Consider the following 18971-nt stretch of genomic DNA (forward strand, 5'->3'; position numbering starts at 1 on the left):
TCAAACAATGTTACCGCCATATCGCGAAGCCAATCTCGATCGGTCTTCAAACATCGTTTTAAAAAAGAACAAACGTTTAAGTTTATTCACGACAACGAGTTTGACTGAAAATAGAACAAAAATAAACAATTATTTACAACATTAGACGGCTGAACGGACAAACCCCGAAAAACACAAACTTACAGCTTTTTCCCGAAATGAATGATTGACCTCTGGTGGACGATGATCGCGAAAAGGAAATTATAAGAAAAGCGACAATGACTAGCTCTAATATAACTCGAAGGATGTTAGTTTGACCGTTGCCACAGAATAGACCATTTTACAGTTGTCTGCTCAGTGACCTGGCCTTTGGATGGCAGCGAGGCTACAGTTGACCTTGTTTTGATACAGACCTCACTGCTTTTGTTGTGTAAAACAAGTTGTTCTGATGCTAACTAGGTGCATTTACATGACAAAAGCAGTGAGGTCTGTACCAAAACAAGGTCAACTCCAGCCTCGCTGCCATCCAAAGCCAGGTCACTGAGCAGACATCTGTAAAATGGTCTATTTAAACTACTAGTCTTATTAACATATTGACCTCACGCGCGCGCGAAAATACCAGATGTCCCGCGGGGCCTCTTGTAAGCATAATTAGCAAGAGTGTTACACAAAGAACGTCTTTTCCAATGGCCCTTTAGAGTCTGAGTTTTAAGTTTGTTTAGTTCAGTTAGTTGGGGTGCAGCGCGAAAAACAGCGAGCGAAAAAAATAGGGGAGACGCCCATTTTCTTGCCACGCGTTGTGCGGGTTTAATAGCTATCGTTTAAAGTTTCCTTGACAATCCGCTCGAAACAATCGTAACACAGCATAACATGAGCCGTTATGACATCTGTTCAAAGTATTTGTTTCTTGAACCGTAATTTTAAATACAGTTTTTCTTTCAGGACGGACAAACGTGGCCGTTTGAATCGCAAGGGTTGAATTTTTGTTTTAAACGAACACAGCCATTCGGGCGGCTGTATAAAGTTCCTTCTGAACAGATAATCCCAGCCGTTCGAAAGCCTGAATCCCATCAGATACCGTTGGCCGATCGAACGACTGATTAGCTTTGGGTGAACGAATAGCAGCAGCCGTTCGAACAGCTGAATACTATTTTCCCGAACGGGTGACATTAGCTGTTCGAACCACCGCAGTTCCTTTCAAACGGATAACATCAGCCGTTCGAAAAGCTGCATTTTTTTTTTTCGAACGGATAACCTCAGCCGTTCGAACGGATAACTACTTTTTCGAACGGATGACCATTTTGTTTCAAACGGATGAAGATTTTATTCGAACGAATAACCTCAGCCGTTCGAACGGATGAAGATATTTTTCGAACGGATAATCTCAGCCGTTCGAACGGATGAAGATTTTTTCCGAACGGATAGCAGCAGCCGTTCGAACGACTAAAATTTTTTAAGAACGGATGATCCAATCCGTTCGAACGGCATCCCATCGATCACGAACGGATGACAAACGGATGGCAAACGGCAAGCGAACGGTTTTTAAGCGTTCGAACGGATAGCCGTAGTGTACGTTTTCGCGTGAGAGGTCACTAGTAATAGAGAACTTCAGCCGATAAGGGAGCATGGAACCTTTTAGTATCTCTTTCATTTTATGAGCATCCCGTTCACTTTAAACAAACCTGATTTGTGTTTGATCTTTTTCTGTCCACGGCCATTATTGATTCGTCTAGTTCTACATTCATTTCCAAGTTTTTCTTAGCCTCATTGAGTATCCAGTGATATTGTTTCTCAGCCAACATTCTTGATATGTCTTCAGAAAATTCCGCCAAACTTGGCTTATTCTCGCAAGTGGAATTCCAGTTTTTAACTTGTTCGACTTCAATCTCGCAGACTGAAGGATCAACTTGGATTCCCTCAGTGCTCTGTTCTTTAGGGTTAAATGGCAAACCTAAGAGAGATTTCTTCAAACTTGTTTTTCCAGCACGATCCTGGCCAATGAAGAATATTCTACCACGATAAACATTCACAGATCCATCCTTCAGCGCTTTTTCATAGAGCTGCTTTGCAACATCTCCTTGCACTGATATTTCTGCAGGAACTGTAGGTGTAATTGTAAGAAAATGCAGTGATTTTTCTGATTGCAAAGGCTGTATCTTCGGGAAAGGCAAACAGACAATAATCTTAAGTTTCAACCACAAAGTGAAATTGGTTACTGTTGCACACTTCAGTTAAAGAAACCTGCAAGTGACCAGAAAGTAGCAAATAAGCACAGTCCCTGCGACGTTAGCATTTTGTAATATACTCTCTGCAATACACCCTAAAAGTCCGAAAGTCACCACCCCCGAAAGTAACGAGTCCCAAAGGCAGCTAGTTCCGAAAGTAACCAGGGTCATTACTTTCGGCAGTTTAATGTATTCAAATTATTATTTTTTTTGATCTTTGTGTTATTGTCTAATGTAAACGCGAATACGATTAGACAAATTACTATTATCTTAACTTATTCTCATCCTCATTAAAATACACTAAACAAGAACACACAGGCCACATCGATTTCGATATATTGTAAAATTCTAACATGGCCCCAGCGATCAGCAGACTAAAACAAAATAATTCATATTGAGGTTGAAGCACGAATAAACAGTTCCTCTGTTTTCGTGCCTTTAGGTTTAGAAGCGTGTTTGAATTTGTCCATTGCGAATAACTTCTAGAAGTGTGCAGTCAAGTCAGTTATGTTGTTACATCATAATGCACCAAGACATGGCTTAACTGGCCATGTTTTATGCTAACCTGCAATGTCTATATAAATCCACTGCAGCTCCATGAGATTTCTAATTTCTTCGAACGCCAAAGGGTTACCTTTCACGGACAGCTTTTCAAGATGCTTTAAGTCAACGATATCTTTACAGAGTCTTTTCACTTTGTTATTCTTCAATTCCAGCTCTTGCAGTTTTTCCAGACTTGTCATACTTCCCGGTAGTGATGACAGTTGATTGTCGTTCACAAACAAGTGCGTCAGGTTGATCAGGTTGACAACAGCTTCGGGAAACTTTGTTAGCTTGTTGTGGTTCAAATTCAGCGTTGTGAGGTTTGTCAGGTTGCCTGTGCGTATTGGCAACCTTGTGAGTTCATTGTGTGAAAGGTTAAGTATTTTAACCTCCGTCAGTTCTGTGACAGCGTCTGAAATTCTTAACAATCTTCTCCCTTCCAGATTTAAAGCCTTGTTGTCTTTACGAATTGTCTTCCTAAGTTCATCCGTCGACTGTTGCATCTCCAAATTAAAACCTACAAAAGTTAAAATTAGTTCTTTTTGATAAACATTGCTTTTGTAAAGACAGTAAATTCAAAACGCCCAGTATCCAAAACGTAAAACAACAACACATGTTGCTCGTTGTGCCTACTAACTAGGTTCTCATTGGAAATTAAACATGTCAGCGGTTTACTGTTGAGCAGCATGATTATTTTAAGTGTTTCTGTGGCACCAGTAATGTGGTGTTGGAAAACGTCAATCCCTATGTGTATTTCAGTGACAAGTATCACACATTGCAATGCTTTTCTCATCAGGACCTTACAACAATGACTCCGTACCGTCAATCCAAAGAATATCTGAAGTAACCTGAAAAATGGCACGACCAAAGCAGTCTCAGAAGACTCTGTTGAATTTAAGGACGCAAGACAAAGTATACATGTACGTTTAGTGGACAAGAATTTCGTCAACTTACAAAAGAGTTGAAACACAGACATAGAAGAATTCCACAACCCTAACGCACACAGTGTAGGCTGTAGCCTGCGTTGCAGACGGACATTTAACTCTGTAAACAACATATACCAGCGGTATGGAGCATCCGCGACCCAGGCTATACCTATGGCTGTCCTGACAATGAGAAATTTGGTTACTCCGATACAACAAACCACGTCAACATAGTCCTCTCCGCAACAGCAAACAGCTACGACTGTTTTTGCTCAGGGCACAATTCTCGGAATTGAAAGTACCTGGACTGCAACGAATCAGTCCCACCTACGTCTCAATGTCTTCCTTTCGTATCTATGGCACCCAGAACTTTAGTCACGTCCAACCACAAGATTTAGCAGTAGCTTTAACGCCTGAAAAGTATGCAAGCCATGACGTCATCATGTCTTCAATTTTAACGCAATTTAAAACTATTAGCAAAAGTGGACACCATGAATCCACATGCAATCACAAACATGCACCATGATCAAAAGATCCCAGTGGCGTTTTTCGCAGCTAACATAAGAAAAGCAGGAATCCTGAAAACTCAGAACTACCGATTGGGAATGGAATTCGCACATACGAGCTCGGAATTTCAAGTCCAGTCCTCTAACCAACTGAGAAGAGCCAGTCGATCGAACCAAAAGCTGCACACTGCAAAAAGCACCAAATAGACCTCCATAGAGGTGGTTCTTTTGAAGCTCAAAGATGCAACTAGATTCTCGCAGTTGGCCATGAAATACATTCAGAAAACAGCCCTAAAAAAATACGCTTGCTGATTGGTTAAAAATCGTGTTTCTATAACTCGATAGAAACACAGAACTAGCACGAGCTGTTGACGTAATCATGGCGCGAGCAAAGAGAATTTACATTTTCATAATTAAAGTTAACAAGTTGTTTTCCTTTTTTTCGTTCCGGTGTTTTCTGTTTTCTAAAAGAAATAGAAAACATGTTCTCCGTGTTTCTATTTAAACAATAGAGTGTTTCTGTCGAGGAACTATCGGCTGATAGTTGCCCCGCGGAAATTTGATGTTCTTAAAACAAATATTTGCCCGAGAAGCGAAGCTCCGAGGGCAAATATGCTAGTTTTAAGAACATCAAAATTCCAAGGGGCAACTATCAGACAGATAGTTCCGAGACATAAACACTCTATTGTCTTTATTGTTCACCATTAAATTTTCTTCCGCGCACTATTTCAAAAATCATATTGATTATCTTGAACTTTTTCAGATGAAAGCCGTGAAAGTCAAATGTAAAATTTGAAAAAGAAAACCGACAAAAACCCACTTAATACAATTTAAATTGTTTATTTTCTATGAACCCGCTTGTTTACAGAAAAAAGTTTCACGGACGAGCACTATCCATGCGGGTATTTTCCGCGGACGAGCACTATGGGCTGATAGTGTCTCTCCGCAGACGAACACTATCGGTCACGTGATCGATTTAAACCAATAACAATCGGAGAAAATTTAGTGGTGAACTATAAAGAGTTATAGAAACACTCGAGAAAGTTTGGGAGGACTCGAAAAAACTGTGGAAACGCTCGCCTGCGGCTCGTGTTCCCACAGCATTTGTTGTTCTTACAAACTTCCACTCGTGTTTCTATAACTCGATAGAAACACAGCACATGTTTTCTGTTTCTTAAATACCACCATCCCTGGGCCTGTTTCGTGCAAGAGTCGACCTAGTTCTAGAAGAACTGACAAGCAGAGTGCCCACCCTAGACAACTGCCTCGCCCATTGCAACAGGATTGGCCATCTGCACCAGTTGCAACATCATGCTCGTGACTTGGTGCAATCCTCTCCAACTCAGGAAAGTATACCAGCCAGAAAAAGTTCCAGGCTTTGACGGGCATAATGCCCAGGAAACAGTGTTAGGAGCTGATCGAAAAGAAGATTGACTATCTGGTTTGGTTGTATGGTCATGTTCATGGGTTTAAAGTCTGATAATGCCTGGAGCCAATCTAAAGTGGTCCTCCTCATAAACGTAGTGTTTGTCTCGTATGCGAAAAGAAACAGAAACAGAAGTGTACAATTAAAATAAAATAAAAATCTCTGTGGGCGAAACTAAGTCCCCCCCAAAATCAAAAGTTTTTTATCATTTCGATGCAAAATGCAGGACACCGTTTAAATATAAGCACTTGTACTGCATGATATGCATGTGCTCCTTCGTTTTTCTTAACAGTAGAGCCTGCCTTTCTACGTCAAGTACCTACTAGGATCTAATTACCAGACAAAATACTAGGCAAAGTTTTTAACCCAAGAAAAATCCCAAATTTGTGGATTAAATTGTGGATGAAATAGCTTTCATCCACATCGTACGATTTCATTGTCAAGTGAATGTGAAGTTTATTTTTTGCATTGTAAAAGGATCTACAATTATGCACACAAGGTGGCAAAATACTTTAAGTGACAAGAAAACATGTGACCATTAGGAAACTGTGTTAATTAAACAAACAGTTTTGTTCTGACTGAGACTAAGTATTGAGTACCGCCTTAGGCCAGTATTTTCGATCCTCACAGCGGGTATATTAACACCAATACGCTCATTCACCACGGAATGAAATCACTTCACGCTGTCATTCCCTGACAGAGAACACAAAAGCAACAATCGAAAAGATTTGCTTTGGAATCGAAACTGCAGTCTTGTTGAAGAATGAACAAAATACTAGACAAAGACGGCAACATGTTACCTGGCCCATCCTCTTCAGGCCAAGCGGATGACCGCGAAAACGAAACTAACGCCGTAAACGAGGAAGAGCTGTTGCATAGTTGTACAGTGAAGACGAGCTGGAGAGCGGCCAACGACCGCCAATCCGCAATAATAATAATAATAATAATAATAATAATAATAATAATAATAATAATAATAATAATAATAATAAGAATAATAATAATAATAATAATAATAATAATCACTTTATTTAAGTGTCGGTGTGACGTACCCCTCAGAGACGTACAGCCCTAAACTCGCCAGCAAAAGAACAAGATACGACGACAGCACCATAGCCTTGAAGAAGAAAATCGAAAAATCTGAAGATTCTATCCCGAAACTAAAGGCGCACACTGAAAAGAAAACATGTCCAAAATTATTACGATACAACGTTTGAGCAAACATCGTGTCGGACGAAGACTTCAAGCAGGACATAAACCACATCAGAAAGGGCGCCGAACAAAAGCTGATTGGTGCATTAACACGTTTCCATTACAGGAAAATAGAACGCACCAAGAACAAACTAAGAAAAACAGAGCAGAAAATGAACCTGGCCAAGGCAAAACTGACAATGAGAAACTTATCAAAAACCGGCCACGTCCGGCCAGAGACAATAAGCCTAAGGCACGTAGTGAGAATGTAATTACATTAGCAAACACGCAAACACGCTGATGCAAACTTCCTAGGCACTGCAGTATTTAAAGGCAAAAGATTCTACGAGGAGTCAATCCTAGACATTCGCACACATTTCAAACCTACTGAAACCTTTCAGTACACGTATTTCTCTTCTTGCCACGCCCCCGGTGTGGCGAAGGGCTTCATCAAAGGGGAAGCCCTCAGACTTCTAAGAACTAACTCTTCAAAAGCACTTTTTGAAGAAAGCATTAATAATTTCAAGTCGCGATTACGCGACAGAGGCTATCCAAACAACATAGTTGAAAAGACCCTCGCAGAAGTCAAATTCTTAGAGAGAAAATACGCGCTACGGGAAAAACAGAAGGTGCGAAAAATCATATTGCCTTTCGTCACAAAATACAACCCGTTAGTGCCAAATCTCAAAAAGATTTTAATGAGCAAATGGCATATCATTGAGAAACAACCCCTGCTTCGAGAGATTTTTCGGGAACCACCCATTATCTCTTACAAAAGAGGCAGATCTCTAAAAGATATACTCGTTAGAGCAAAACTATAAAGGTCAAACTAATTACATACAACATCACGAAACCCGCAGGAGTCGTGTCAGGCCTGTCACACTTTTAACAACATCATCGGATATATAACATTCCATATCTCAGGCAGTCAAGTTTACTCGTGCCTTTCTTTAAGATATGAAAATGGTCTTTAAGGCTCCTTGGCTCCATATTACGTTCCTTCTTGATGTGGTTTCCGATTCCAGCTGAGCTCTGATGGTCCGCACCACGTTGGAATAGGTGCCGGCCAGTGCAGCCTGCATAGCGTTTTCCCGAGTTATCTAAATGAATGGACATGTACATTGAATTTTGTCCAATACAGTGGAAGAGAGATCACACATTGTAGGTTGATGATAGAAATCACTGAAAAGATACATACATGAACATGTATACATAGCATTGAAAACTAATACTACCAATCTATAACTCACCTACTGTTAAGAATAAGTCCTCCACATTCTCACCGGTTTTTGATGACACTTCCATAAACAGATCCACACCATTGTCATGTGCATAAGATTGAGCATCCTAAACAATCATATTCAAGATAATAAGAACTGTGTCTGCATTAACAGAGGCAGATTGCAGATAGGAATCCTGTAATAGGATCAATTCTGAATCCATCAATGAATGGAATCACCAAAAAAGAGACTTAGAGCCACTAATGATAATAATGATAGTGATAGCGATAGTGATAATGATAATGATAATGATATTGATATTGATAATGATGATAATGATAATGATAATGATAATGATAATGATAATGATGATGATAATGATAATGATAATGATAATAACATTAGATTTATATAGAGTTTTGTACAGGCATTCTATGGCCTCTACAAAATTCGGCAAATAAGGAAATTCCTCAGTCCTGAGACTATCAAAACTCTACCACAACAATTATCTTCTCTATGGTGTCCCTAATTAGTAATTACCAATCTGATCGTCTTCAGAAAGTATTAAATGCCACTGCTAGACTAACTGTTGGCGTATCCAAATTTGACCATATCTCCTCTGAATTGTACGATCTGCACCAGCTTCCTGTTATTTATCATGTTCGGTTTAAACTGTTACTTCTTGTTTACAAAGCTCTAAATAATCAAGCACCTGACTATAATATTATTAAGGACTTTTTACACATTAAGACTAACAAAAATTATGGCTTGCGCTCCCAAGACCATAACCTCCTCGCTGTTCCCAGAACCAAACACAGGACATTTGGTGATCACGCCTTTGCACGCTCTGGACCTTTTCTCTGGAACAAACTTCCTTGTGAAACAAAACTAAGTCCAACCCTAACTGTTTAAAATAAACCCCACAAACTCTGTAGTTATTCCCCAGAGCCTCATACTGAGGTCTGTTGTTTTAGGCTGACTTTTAATATAAAATTAGAATTAAAATTAACTATTTTTTTTTAATTGCTAAACACATAATTACTTACATTGCCTTACTCTACTCACAACAATAACTAACCTACTTACAATACACTACATTATTATATGGTTAGCTCCGCGAGCGGGCAAGATGAAACAAATCCTGCGCCGTGATTGGCTACCCGAGCGGGCAAGATGGAGCTATCTTGCCCGCTCGGGACTACCCGCCGTGTCCCGCAAGAAAATTTCCCCGAAATCCATATAATAAATCCTTTATTGACCAAGCTTGTTCGGTCAAGATGGCTGGATACTGGCCTCGTTCTTTTTTTGCGAGTTTATGGACCTCGACTCCGTCTCGGTCCATAAACTCGCAAGAAAAAAACTTGGCCAATATCCAGCCATCTTGACCGAACAAGCTTGGTCAATAACCCATACTTATTGTTATTATCATCATCATCATCATCATTATTATTATTATTATTATTATTATTATTATTATTATTATTTCTAATGCTTTTACCGTCTTACAAACGTCACTTACAATACATAAAAAAACACCTATTTACAATACTTGGCATTACGTTACTTACTTACAATACACATTAATTGCTTATTATGACTTACACATTACGTTACTTAAGGAGTTACAATACAATGTAATTACTTAATTATAAAAAAAACGACAACAACAAAACAAACAAAAAAAAAGAGAAACAAAGACCTTGCAACTAATTACTAAGGGAAACGCCTTAAATGGTGAGAAGGAATTTCCACTTCTGTTGAAATTCCCTTTCGCCATTCAACGTGGCAGCAATATATTTTTCTATCTCGATTTTATCCTGCACTAATGAGATGAAGTCGCTAAAAACGAACATAGTATTATTTAGAGCGTTGATATAAAGAAAGTATTTGCCTAGTATTATGAAGTGGTTGAGGGTCAAACGGTGAGTACAAGGACGAGTAATTCCAAATAATACCTCTGGCTCGGAGAGAATTAAACTCGCGTTACTTACGGTAGAATACCAACTTTGGAACTTATACCAAAAGGAAGACGCTTGCGGACAGCTAATAAACAAATGACGTATGTTTTGACTATCAGAGGGACAGAAAGGGCAGGATGGGGAGGCAACCTTGTTCATTTTGTATAATATACTGTTCGTGGCTAAAATGTTGTGTATAATTTTGTGCTGAAACATTACCAATTTAACTTCTTTTGTGGCTGTGAAAGGCAGAAGATAAATTTTATTTAGATTCTCTTTTGCGATGCCGTATGATAAGAGTTTTTTTTCTGAAGTGGGAGGAGGAAGATTTTCTAAGGTTAACAGTTTGTCGTATAACATCTTGCACGTTATAGTACAGATTGGCGGCGAGGTGTAGTAGAGTCGCCAGAATTAACGTGAAGGAGCTTCTTCCAACTTTGAGGGATCGCAGATAAAAGACTATAACATTGTAAAAAGTTGCAATTTTTGTGTATTTATTGCGCAAGGAAAGGAAAGGCAGGAAACAATTTTCACGCTCGTCAAAAAGGTCTGAAATTTGCTTTATACCTGCTCGGTGCCAATGAGGTAGATATACCATTTTTTTGTCCATCGTAATGAATTTGTTGTTCCAGATTGTCTGAGACAGTATCTCGGTCTTGCTGTGAGGTGTCGTAGACACGATTTCTTGCCAATGATGAATAATTTGTTTGTAAAATTCAGGAAGATGGCCATTAAGATCAAGAAAGTTGTAGTCATAATTACATTGAAAGATCTCAGTACCGCCGACAGTAGAGAGAAACGATTTTGGAATATACTTCCACGGTGCATCTGAGTCTGAGCACAGCCGTTTTACCCAAGTTAGTTTCAAAGCCTTATCGAAAAGTACAAAATCTTTCATGCCAAGACCGCCATCCGATTTCTTCTTGACGAGGGTTGTCTTTTTTATTTTGGCGGGTTTTTGCTTCCAGATAAAATCGAACACTATTTTATTGACCTCTGTTGCAAAGTTTTTTGGAGTCTCCATAACACTGGAGATGAATACAAGTTTGGAGAGGGCTAACGTTTTAACAATATTTATTCTACCGTATATAGATAAGTCTCTTCGGGACCAGACACTTAAGGTTTTTTTTAGGGATCCTAATTTTTCAAAAAAATTTTTCTTATGAGACAATTCAATATTATAGGTAAAATGCACACCGAGCGCGTAAACGGGATCATCGCTGATTTGGAGGTTGCAAGTTGCGTCTTTCCTGTGGCGCATGGAGCCAAGCCATAGCATTTCTGATTTTGCCTGATTTATTTTTAGGCCAGAGCACTTTTCAAACAGTGAGAGTAAGTCAACTAAATTAGAAACTGACTGGACATCAGCAAGAAGGGCAGTTGTGTCGTCAGCATACTGTGTGAGCTTGACCTCTTCATTTCCCTGGATATGTATGCCCTTGATGTCTTTTGACCGTTTTATACTTTGGGCAAGAAGCTCCATAGCGATAACAAAGAGTATGCCTGAAAGGGGACAACCCTGACGGACATCGCGTTCTAAGTAGAAGTGTTTAGAGGCAACGCCATTGTTAAAGACACAACTAGAGATGTCTTTATAGAACACGCTGATCCATTGCCGGAGATTTGGTCCAAAGTTGAAAGATTCAAGGCATTTTTGGATAAAGTCCCATTCAATTGAATCAAAAGCTTTCTCGAAATCTAAGAAAACAGCTATACCTAGTATATTTTTAATTTTAGTGAAGTCCATTGTGTCTGCTATTAGTCTGATACTTTCTCCAATGAATCTACCCTTTACGTAGCCGGACTGACAAGGATGTATTACGCTTGGCAAGATCTTTTCCAAGCGAAGAGCGATAGTTTTGGTCGCAATTTTGTAGTCAACATTAAGTAGCGAAACTGGTCTCCAATTTGTTAAATATTCCGCGTTCTTGTTCTTTTTTGGGATTAAAGAAATAATACCTTGTCGTTGAGAGATAGAAAGTGATCCGTGTTGAAATGCATAATTAAAACTTTCCACCATGAATTTACCAACAGCGTTCCAAAAAAAGCGATAGAACTCTGAAGTGAGGCCATCTGTACCTGGTGTTTTATTGCTTTCCATCTTCATAAGCGCTCGTTTACATTCATCGACAGATATAATGCCTTCGCAAATTTTTTCAGTTTCTTCTGACAATACATTTTCCGTATTAAAGAATTCAATAAATTCCGAGCCGTTCGGATTCGTGTTTTTTGATGTATATATCTGTTTAAAAAAGCGCTTTTCCTCTTCAAGAATCTCCCTCGGGTCGGTTAATTTTGCGTGATCATTGACTTTTAAGGCTGTTATATGTTTTTTCCTTTGGTTTGTTTTTTCTAAATTGTAGAAATACTTACTGTTTTTCTCGCCATGTTCATACCAGCGCGCTCTGCTTCGTATAATCGTGCCACGCGTCTTCACGCTTGCTATTTTTGAAAGCTTGGTTTTTATTCTTTCTATTTCGCTCCTTAGGGAATCGCTGTACGCTGTCTGGAGCTTGCACTGCAGCTTGATCATCTCCGACAAAAGGGCAGACTCTTCGTCACGCTTGCTTTTTGCTTTTTTTTTTTCGAAAATTTTATTGTAAATGCTCTGATTTCCACTTTAATCATTTCCCAGAACAAACCCTTGTCCTCAGTTCCCTGATGCTTTTTGGCGAGCTCTGGAATTAAGAAATTCAATAATTCTACATATTTCGTGTCCGACAACAACGAGTTGTTAAATTTCCAGAAGCCGGGCCCACGAGGGGGTTCGTGTTCGGTGAAAGATATAGAGGGCAGGACTGCAGAGTGGTCAGAATAAATATTTGGAATTATTTTTGAGACTGGGCTCGAGCCGGGAAACATGGCGGACACGACACGAAAGAGCTCCTAGAATCTTTTAACCTGGTAGCCACAGTAATGGTTGTTATATCTTAAATGCGACAAAATGCCTAACGATCAAGCTAATAGAAATGACGTGAAGGAGAAAGGGAGGAAAAGAACTCGAGAGGGAGGCTCCCAAACTGACGAAGAAGACTGCAGGCAGCCATGTGGACAATGCAGCGATGCAACGAACTCAAGACTCAGCAGCATTGAAGAGAAGCTCAACTTGCTCTTAAATGTCCTTCCCGAGTTGGAAAACTATAAGTCCAGAATCAATCAACTCGAAGAAGAAAATAAATCCCTACAAACAAGCCTGCAATATGCTCAAGCAGAAATCGAAGATCTAAAAACCAAGGCAAATGACGCAGAGTCTCAGCAACAAAAGATCAACGCCGATCAAGAGCGAATAAATAAAGAACTCACGGAATTACAAAGACGGCATATCAAACTGGAATGCCATAGTCGCAGAGGCAACTTAAAATTCTCTGGAGTGAAGGAGGGAGAACGTGAATCTAACAGCGATACCGAAACTGCTTTACGGGAATTTATGCGCACGAAACTGAAAATTCCACCCAACGATGTAAAGGAAATACACTTTGACAGAGATCATAGGATTTCTACGCATACACGCGACGGCCGAAACTCCGGATCCCGTCCAATTATAGTCAGACTTTCCGCTTATCAAGACAAGAACTTCATAAAGTCGTTCATCAAAAACCTTCCTAAGGGCACCAACATTGGAATATCCGACGACTTTCCAAAAGAAGTGGATGAGATAAGAAGGAAGTTATATCCCGTTCTCAAGGCTGCCAAACGTGAAAAGAAAGAAGCGTACTTTAAGGTAGAAAAACTTTTTATCAACGGCTCACTCTACCGAGGACCGGAAACAGCTCTTTTCCCTCTGTACGGATGTCCAATGAACAGTTAGTTTTAAATATGTTTAATTGACTTTCTTGCTCCGCCGTACAACTCAACCATGGCTAAATTGCTGCCGCTAGTACCCCAATTTTAACCCAGTCAGTAAACGCCGCACAAAAGCATAAGTAAGTCTGAAGTAGTGAGTAGGTTGTGTTGTGTGTGTAGTTGTATTTCTGTTGTAAGTATGGTGAAATGTATTTATCTATCTAACTTCAACTCGGTCAACAAAAGAAAATTAATTCTAAGTTATGATATCTCGCCGCACAGTGAGAACTATAGTATAAACAAGTGCTTAATTTTTTCTCTGGAATATTGTGACTTCGCCTTCTGCAGAGAATCTAAATGCATAAAATTATATCGCTAAATGTAAGAGGGTTAAACGGCTCGAGAAAGCGAAGACAAGTTTTTCGTTGGCTACATCAACAAAAAGCAGATATAATTTTTTTGCAAGAAACTTATTCCTCGCTCGATACTATCGGAAGATGGGAGACGGAATGGGGAGGCAAAGTCGTATCTAGCCATGGTTCGTCTCATAGCAGAGGAGTTATGATTCTTTTTAAACCACGGCTTGACATAAACATTGAAAAAATTGCCTCAGATGATCACGGGAGATATATTTTAGCAGAGATTGTTATTGATAATACTAAAGTTGTACTGGTTAATGTTTATGCACCAAACGATCCAAACCAAAAGGTTGTATTCCTAAGGGAGCTTTCAAATAATATCCTCGGCAAATATGGAAATGAAAATCTTGTGTTGGGGGGCGATTTTAATTGCGTAATCGGCACTTTAGACAAAAGAGGTGGCAAACCTGTTGACATTAGAAAAGCATCGACTATCGAACTCAAGGCTTTGATTAAAACGCATAATCTGCTCGATACCTGGCGCTACAAAAACCCGGACTCATTTGGCCCTACGTGGGCGAACCCCTCGATGAAAATACAATGTAGACTAGATCACCTCTTCATTTCAAATCAACTGAGTAATCGAATTTGCGAGAGCAAAATTAAAATTAACTATTATAAAATGGGGAATTGCCACAAGAAATATGGACAGAATTAGATTTTTAAATAAAACTCCAGATCTTATGCCTGATGGAAACCTACAGAGCTACAAAGTAACACAAATTACCTTATATTCCACCTCCCTCTTGCTTACAAAATCTGCTTTATTTCCAACTAGTGCTTTAAAAATATTTGGAGTGGCCTCATACTGAAGTCTTTGTAACCAAGATCTTGCTTTCCAAAATGACTTTTCCTGTGTTATGTCATACACAACAATTGCAGCATGTGCTCCTCTGCAGTACATTGCACTAACAGAATCAAATCTTTCATTGCCAGCAGTGTCCCATATTCCAATTTTCACATATCTGTCGTAATCTAGTTGTACTTCCTTGACATATACGTCAACTAGAATAAGAAATTAAAGTGGAAAGATGCAATATCCACTTCCAATAAAAATTATGTGATGAGATAAGTATATCTTAGTACATGTATTCAAGCTTGAGGGGCTACATTAATACATAATCGTACCTTTCTGGTATGCTTAGGCTGGATATTAAACTCGTTTCATGAGCCAAAATACCCATGGCAAGATGAAATGAGCCTGACAATTGCCAACAAAGCATACCACAAAAAGGTATGATGTATTACATGTACTGTAGGTATTTACAGTACTCGGGCTGATATTCTCCCTGTCCCCACTATGGTACCAAGCAAACTTGATTAATAAACAGTCTATTACAATCCAAACATTAAAGACTAAGGAAAGGTAATTATTATTAACATAAACTTCAAGGCTGCAATTCTGGCTGACTTAGTATTTGCTCATGCCTGACATTTTAAGGTGATTTCCAGTTCATACTGTGCACTCTCAGGAGTTTGGTTGAGCTTTTTTTTTTTTGATTCATGTAGAACGTCACAAAATGAAACAATTTGCAACTACTTACATGAAGTAATTTTGAAGTTTCATGTCAACTGCCATAATGGATGCAAAACTTTATGCTTCATTCTTTCTGGTATCACTTGATGAAACAACTTTGTAGCTGTAAAATCAAGGAAAAAGAATTTCAAAGGCCTCAAAGATAAGTTATGTGGTTCATAACAAGTAACATAGATTCGCATTTCATTGAGTGAAATAATAATGCACAGTATGGACTGGAAATCATCATTAAAGACTGAAAAAAGGAGAAAAGTTGGAAGAAAATGATAAACAACCTGTAATGTGTGCATTATTTCAGGCAAGTAAGCCATTAAAAACTTCAACAACAGAGCTCTTCAAGAGTGGTCCAACAGGGCCACATATCTTATTCTAGGAAAATATTGGACTGGCAATAAACCAATCTTATTGATTGGTTTTAGTTATCAGCCTTGACTGAATTAACTTTGTTATGTAATAATTAAACCTACATGAACTCAATTTATGTCAACCTGATTAGAACTCACCTCCAATAGTGGCTTGAATAACTTTATCTATAATTGGTCCAACACGGTATCTGTGTACCAACCATGATTTTCCAACCGCATCATCACCTGTTTATGAAACAGTTTTTAATAAAGCTTAATTCATAGCTTAATTTCATCAAGACCTACTTGTTATAAATACGAAACAAAAATGCAATAGACAGCTTGTCACCCAAACGTTGCAAGAACTAGTGTGGAAAAACTATGGAGTAAGAGAGTATAATAGAGGATGAGGAATAGGGGAATGTCCCTGGCCAGTCAACATGGACCTGACCCAACCTCAGCATACTAACCATAGTAGCAATAACAATAACGATAACGATAACGATAACGATAACGATAACGATAACAATAACGATAATAAAAATAATTAAAACTTATATAGCGCAATTTTCCATGATGTACATGATCAAATGCGCTTTACAATTAGATAACATCATCATCAGACCACTTCACACCCATGATACTAAAGTGCATAAGGCTATCATTGGTCCTATTGCTATTATCCTTGCTTTTATGATAAAGACCTATGATAGAACAAAAAGTGAAAATTGAATCTTACAAGTTAATTTATGGTCAATGAATAATGCACAGTTGACAGAATATCATATTACATCACCACATTGTCATGTCAGTAACCACATACTGTAACAGTTTCATTGTTTCTATGCTGTTACTGCTACATGTACATGTATTTTTTTATGATGCCGCATGGCAAAAAAAATAAATAAATAAATAAATAAACAAATAAATAAATAAAAAAGTGTCCAGGCTACCCCATTGCCCATTCTCACTATTCTTTTGGACCATGGTCATGCAGGAAGCTCATGCAAATAAGCCAGACACAACTAATCAGTGACATTGATGAATAATAAATGAGTAATCAACGATTATCAATTTTGTTTATGATAATCTGTTATATATACACTGAACAAAGAGTAACTAGAGAGACAATTAAGCAATAGACCACTCTTTCTATGGGTTTACTGGTGCAATAAAGCATGCGGGATGTTGGGAGAACATGAGAAAAGCTTGTAAATCACCAGCTGTTAGGCAAGTGATTTACAAGCTTTTCAAGTGTTCTCCCAACATCTCAAGTCATTGTGCCAGTAAACCCATAAAAAGAGTGGTCTATCGCTTTTATGAAAAAACTTTGGAAAAAGCCTGTTAACGAGAGGAAAATTATTGTACTTTCATGATCAAATTGCTTATTCTCATCAAATTCATGAGATGATGTGACCAACCAATCACAGTGACTGAAAGAATAAAAGGAGACTCTGTGCCCGACATGAAATCCGCAGAGCAAAGCAACGAAAACATTTCAAGTCAAGAAAGTTTTAAGAAAGGAAAGGAAAAGGTTAACAGTGAAAGGCAAAAAGTATATTAATTAACTCAAAAGTATTCTGACAGGGTTTCGTGAATGGTATAAAAGTTAGTTAAAAAACACTGCTTCCGAACTCTATTCAGAATTTATTTACTTATGCTGAAGGCTATGAAGTCTGTGTTTCTCTGTATTTTGCTAAATGAAAACTATTGCTTGAAAGCTAAGCTTATGGAAACCAAATTCATTTATTGTGTTATGCATGCATGCATGCATTGAATTTAAACTCAAAATTTCTGATAGAAAGAAATATTTCCCCGCTTTTTTGACAACCCTAATTGATCAGTCAAGCCCAGCTGACTGCACCCTCCACAGACCGTGGAAAGCACTGAAAAAAGGGTTTAAAACTTCCCGCCCTTTTATATGCCAAATATTATTTGTACAATCAGAAATAAATACATGGTGAGTTATCGGTAAATGAATTAATTTTATAGTTAATCTTAAGCATAAATATATTTCCTTAATTTTAATCTCAAATCCAACCGGAGTCGACGTTAATTTTTTGCCCTGGAAAAAACAGATAAGCTTTATATGAATACGAACTTCTAGTCCTTTTTTTCCTTGCAAATTTTTATGTAGAATGAAAAGATATTCATGTTATTGATATCTCAGCCAGTGAAAGGCAAAACTGTTCATTACATTTGTTATCGCCAGAGTTGCGAGTTCTCTTAAATTCTCGTGTACAGTTGCCATAGATCGGGAACCGTGCTTTACTGGTACAACAGAACATAGGTTTAGCAACTCTATTGACCAATCAGAGCATGCATAGTATCTCAGTTATTATTTTTATAATCTCGGATAGTGCAGCGTGTAATGTATAGCTCTCACACAGTACTGTATTACACAGTTCCTATATAACCCCTGCTGTTCCTCACTCCTGGTTTGTATTGACCTTGCTAGTTAATACATTGAAGTGGCGAATGCGACAATTTTACTTTTAATTTTACTTTTCACACCAACATTTGTAACTTGATACTTTTGTTTTCCTCGCAAAGGTAAGTAACATGAAAGTCTTGCTTTCTTGGAAACACACGGAAGGTGTGCTTGTATTTTTTTTTTTTTTTTTTTCACAGCTGGAGATACATGGAAGAAAGTTGAATGTCAAATTAAGAAATGGATGAGGAACGATTTGCTTTATTTAACACACAAATTTTCTTTTCACTGATAAACAAGAACTAATCTAATTATCAAATTGCCATGGAACAGCACGTTCTGTTGCCACCTTTCGTGTAACAATAAAACCACTTAAATTTGATTTGTAAAACTGAGAAGCATTTCAACGAGGAGTATTTAAAGTAAACAGGGCTATTTGATCGAGATTTTATCCTTCATCAGTGGAAGAGCCCTCTTAAAGACTGA

General features: G+C 38.3%; 2 protein-coding genes across 5 annotated transcripts in view; one reads left to right on the forward strand and one right to left on the reverse strand.

Annotated features, from left to right (window-relative positions):
• The window catches only part of LOC110057050 (uncharacterized), a 45856-nt gene that overhangs the window by 19621 nt on the left and 7264 nt on the right, over positions 1–18971 (reverse strand). For 2 of the 4 annotated variants that reach the window (XM_089272140.1, XM_089272141.1), the window contains exons 2-7: positions 16214–16300; positions 15718–15813; positions 14901–15178; positions 8044–8140; positions 2770–3264; positions 1662–2080 (exon numbers count right to left, since the gene is read on the reverse strand). In XM_089272140.1, coding sequence (XP_089128266.1) covers positions 1662–2080; positions 2770–3264; positions 8044–8140; positions 14901–15077 — 1188 coding nt within the window. In that variant the 5' untranslated portion in view covers positions 15078–15178; positions 15718–15813; positions 16214–16300. The remainder of the gene's footprint in view (positions 1–1661; positions 2081–2769; positions 3265–8043; positions 8141–14900; positions 15179–15717; positions 15814–16213; positions 16301–18971) is intronic. The other 2 variants (XM_089272139.1, XM_089272138.1) reach the window with 1 other exon arrangement.
• LOC149104959 (uncharacterized) lies at positions 12916–13779 on the forward strand. The gene has a single exon (XM_089271369.1). The coding sequence runs from the start codon at positions 12916–12918 to the stop codon at positions 13777–13779; it is 864 nt and encodes a 287-aa protein (XP_089127495.1).

Source organism: Orbicella faveolata, unplaced genomic scaffold, assembly GCF_042242905.1.
Source record: "Orbicella faveolata isolate gen_17 unplaced genomic scaffold, um_ofav_v1 contig_34, whole genome shotgun sequence".
Taxonomy (NCBI): domain Eukaryota; kingdom Metazoa; phylum Cnidaria; class Anthozoa; order Scleractinia; family Merulinidae; genus Orbicella; species Orbicella faveolata.

Bases quoted from the DNA above. Each gene is read 5' to 3' on its own strand.
- LOC149104959 (XM_089271369.1), top strand. From the start codon at position 12,916: ATGCCTAACGATCAAGCTAATAGAAATGACGTGAAGGAGAAAGGGAGG.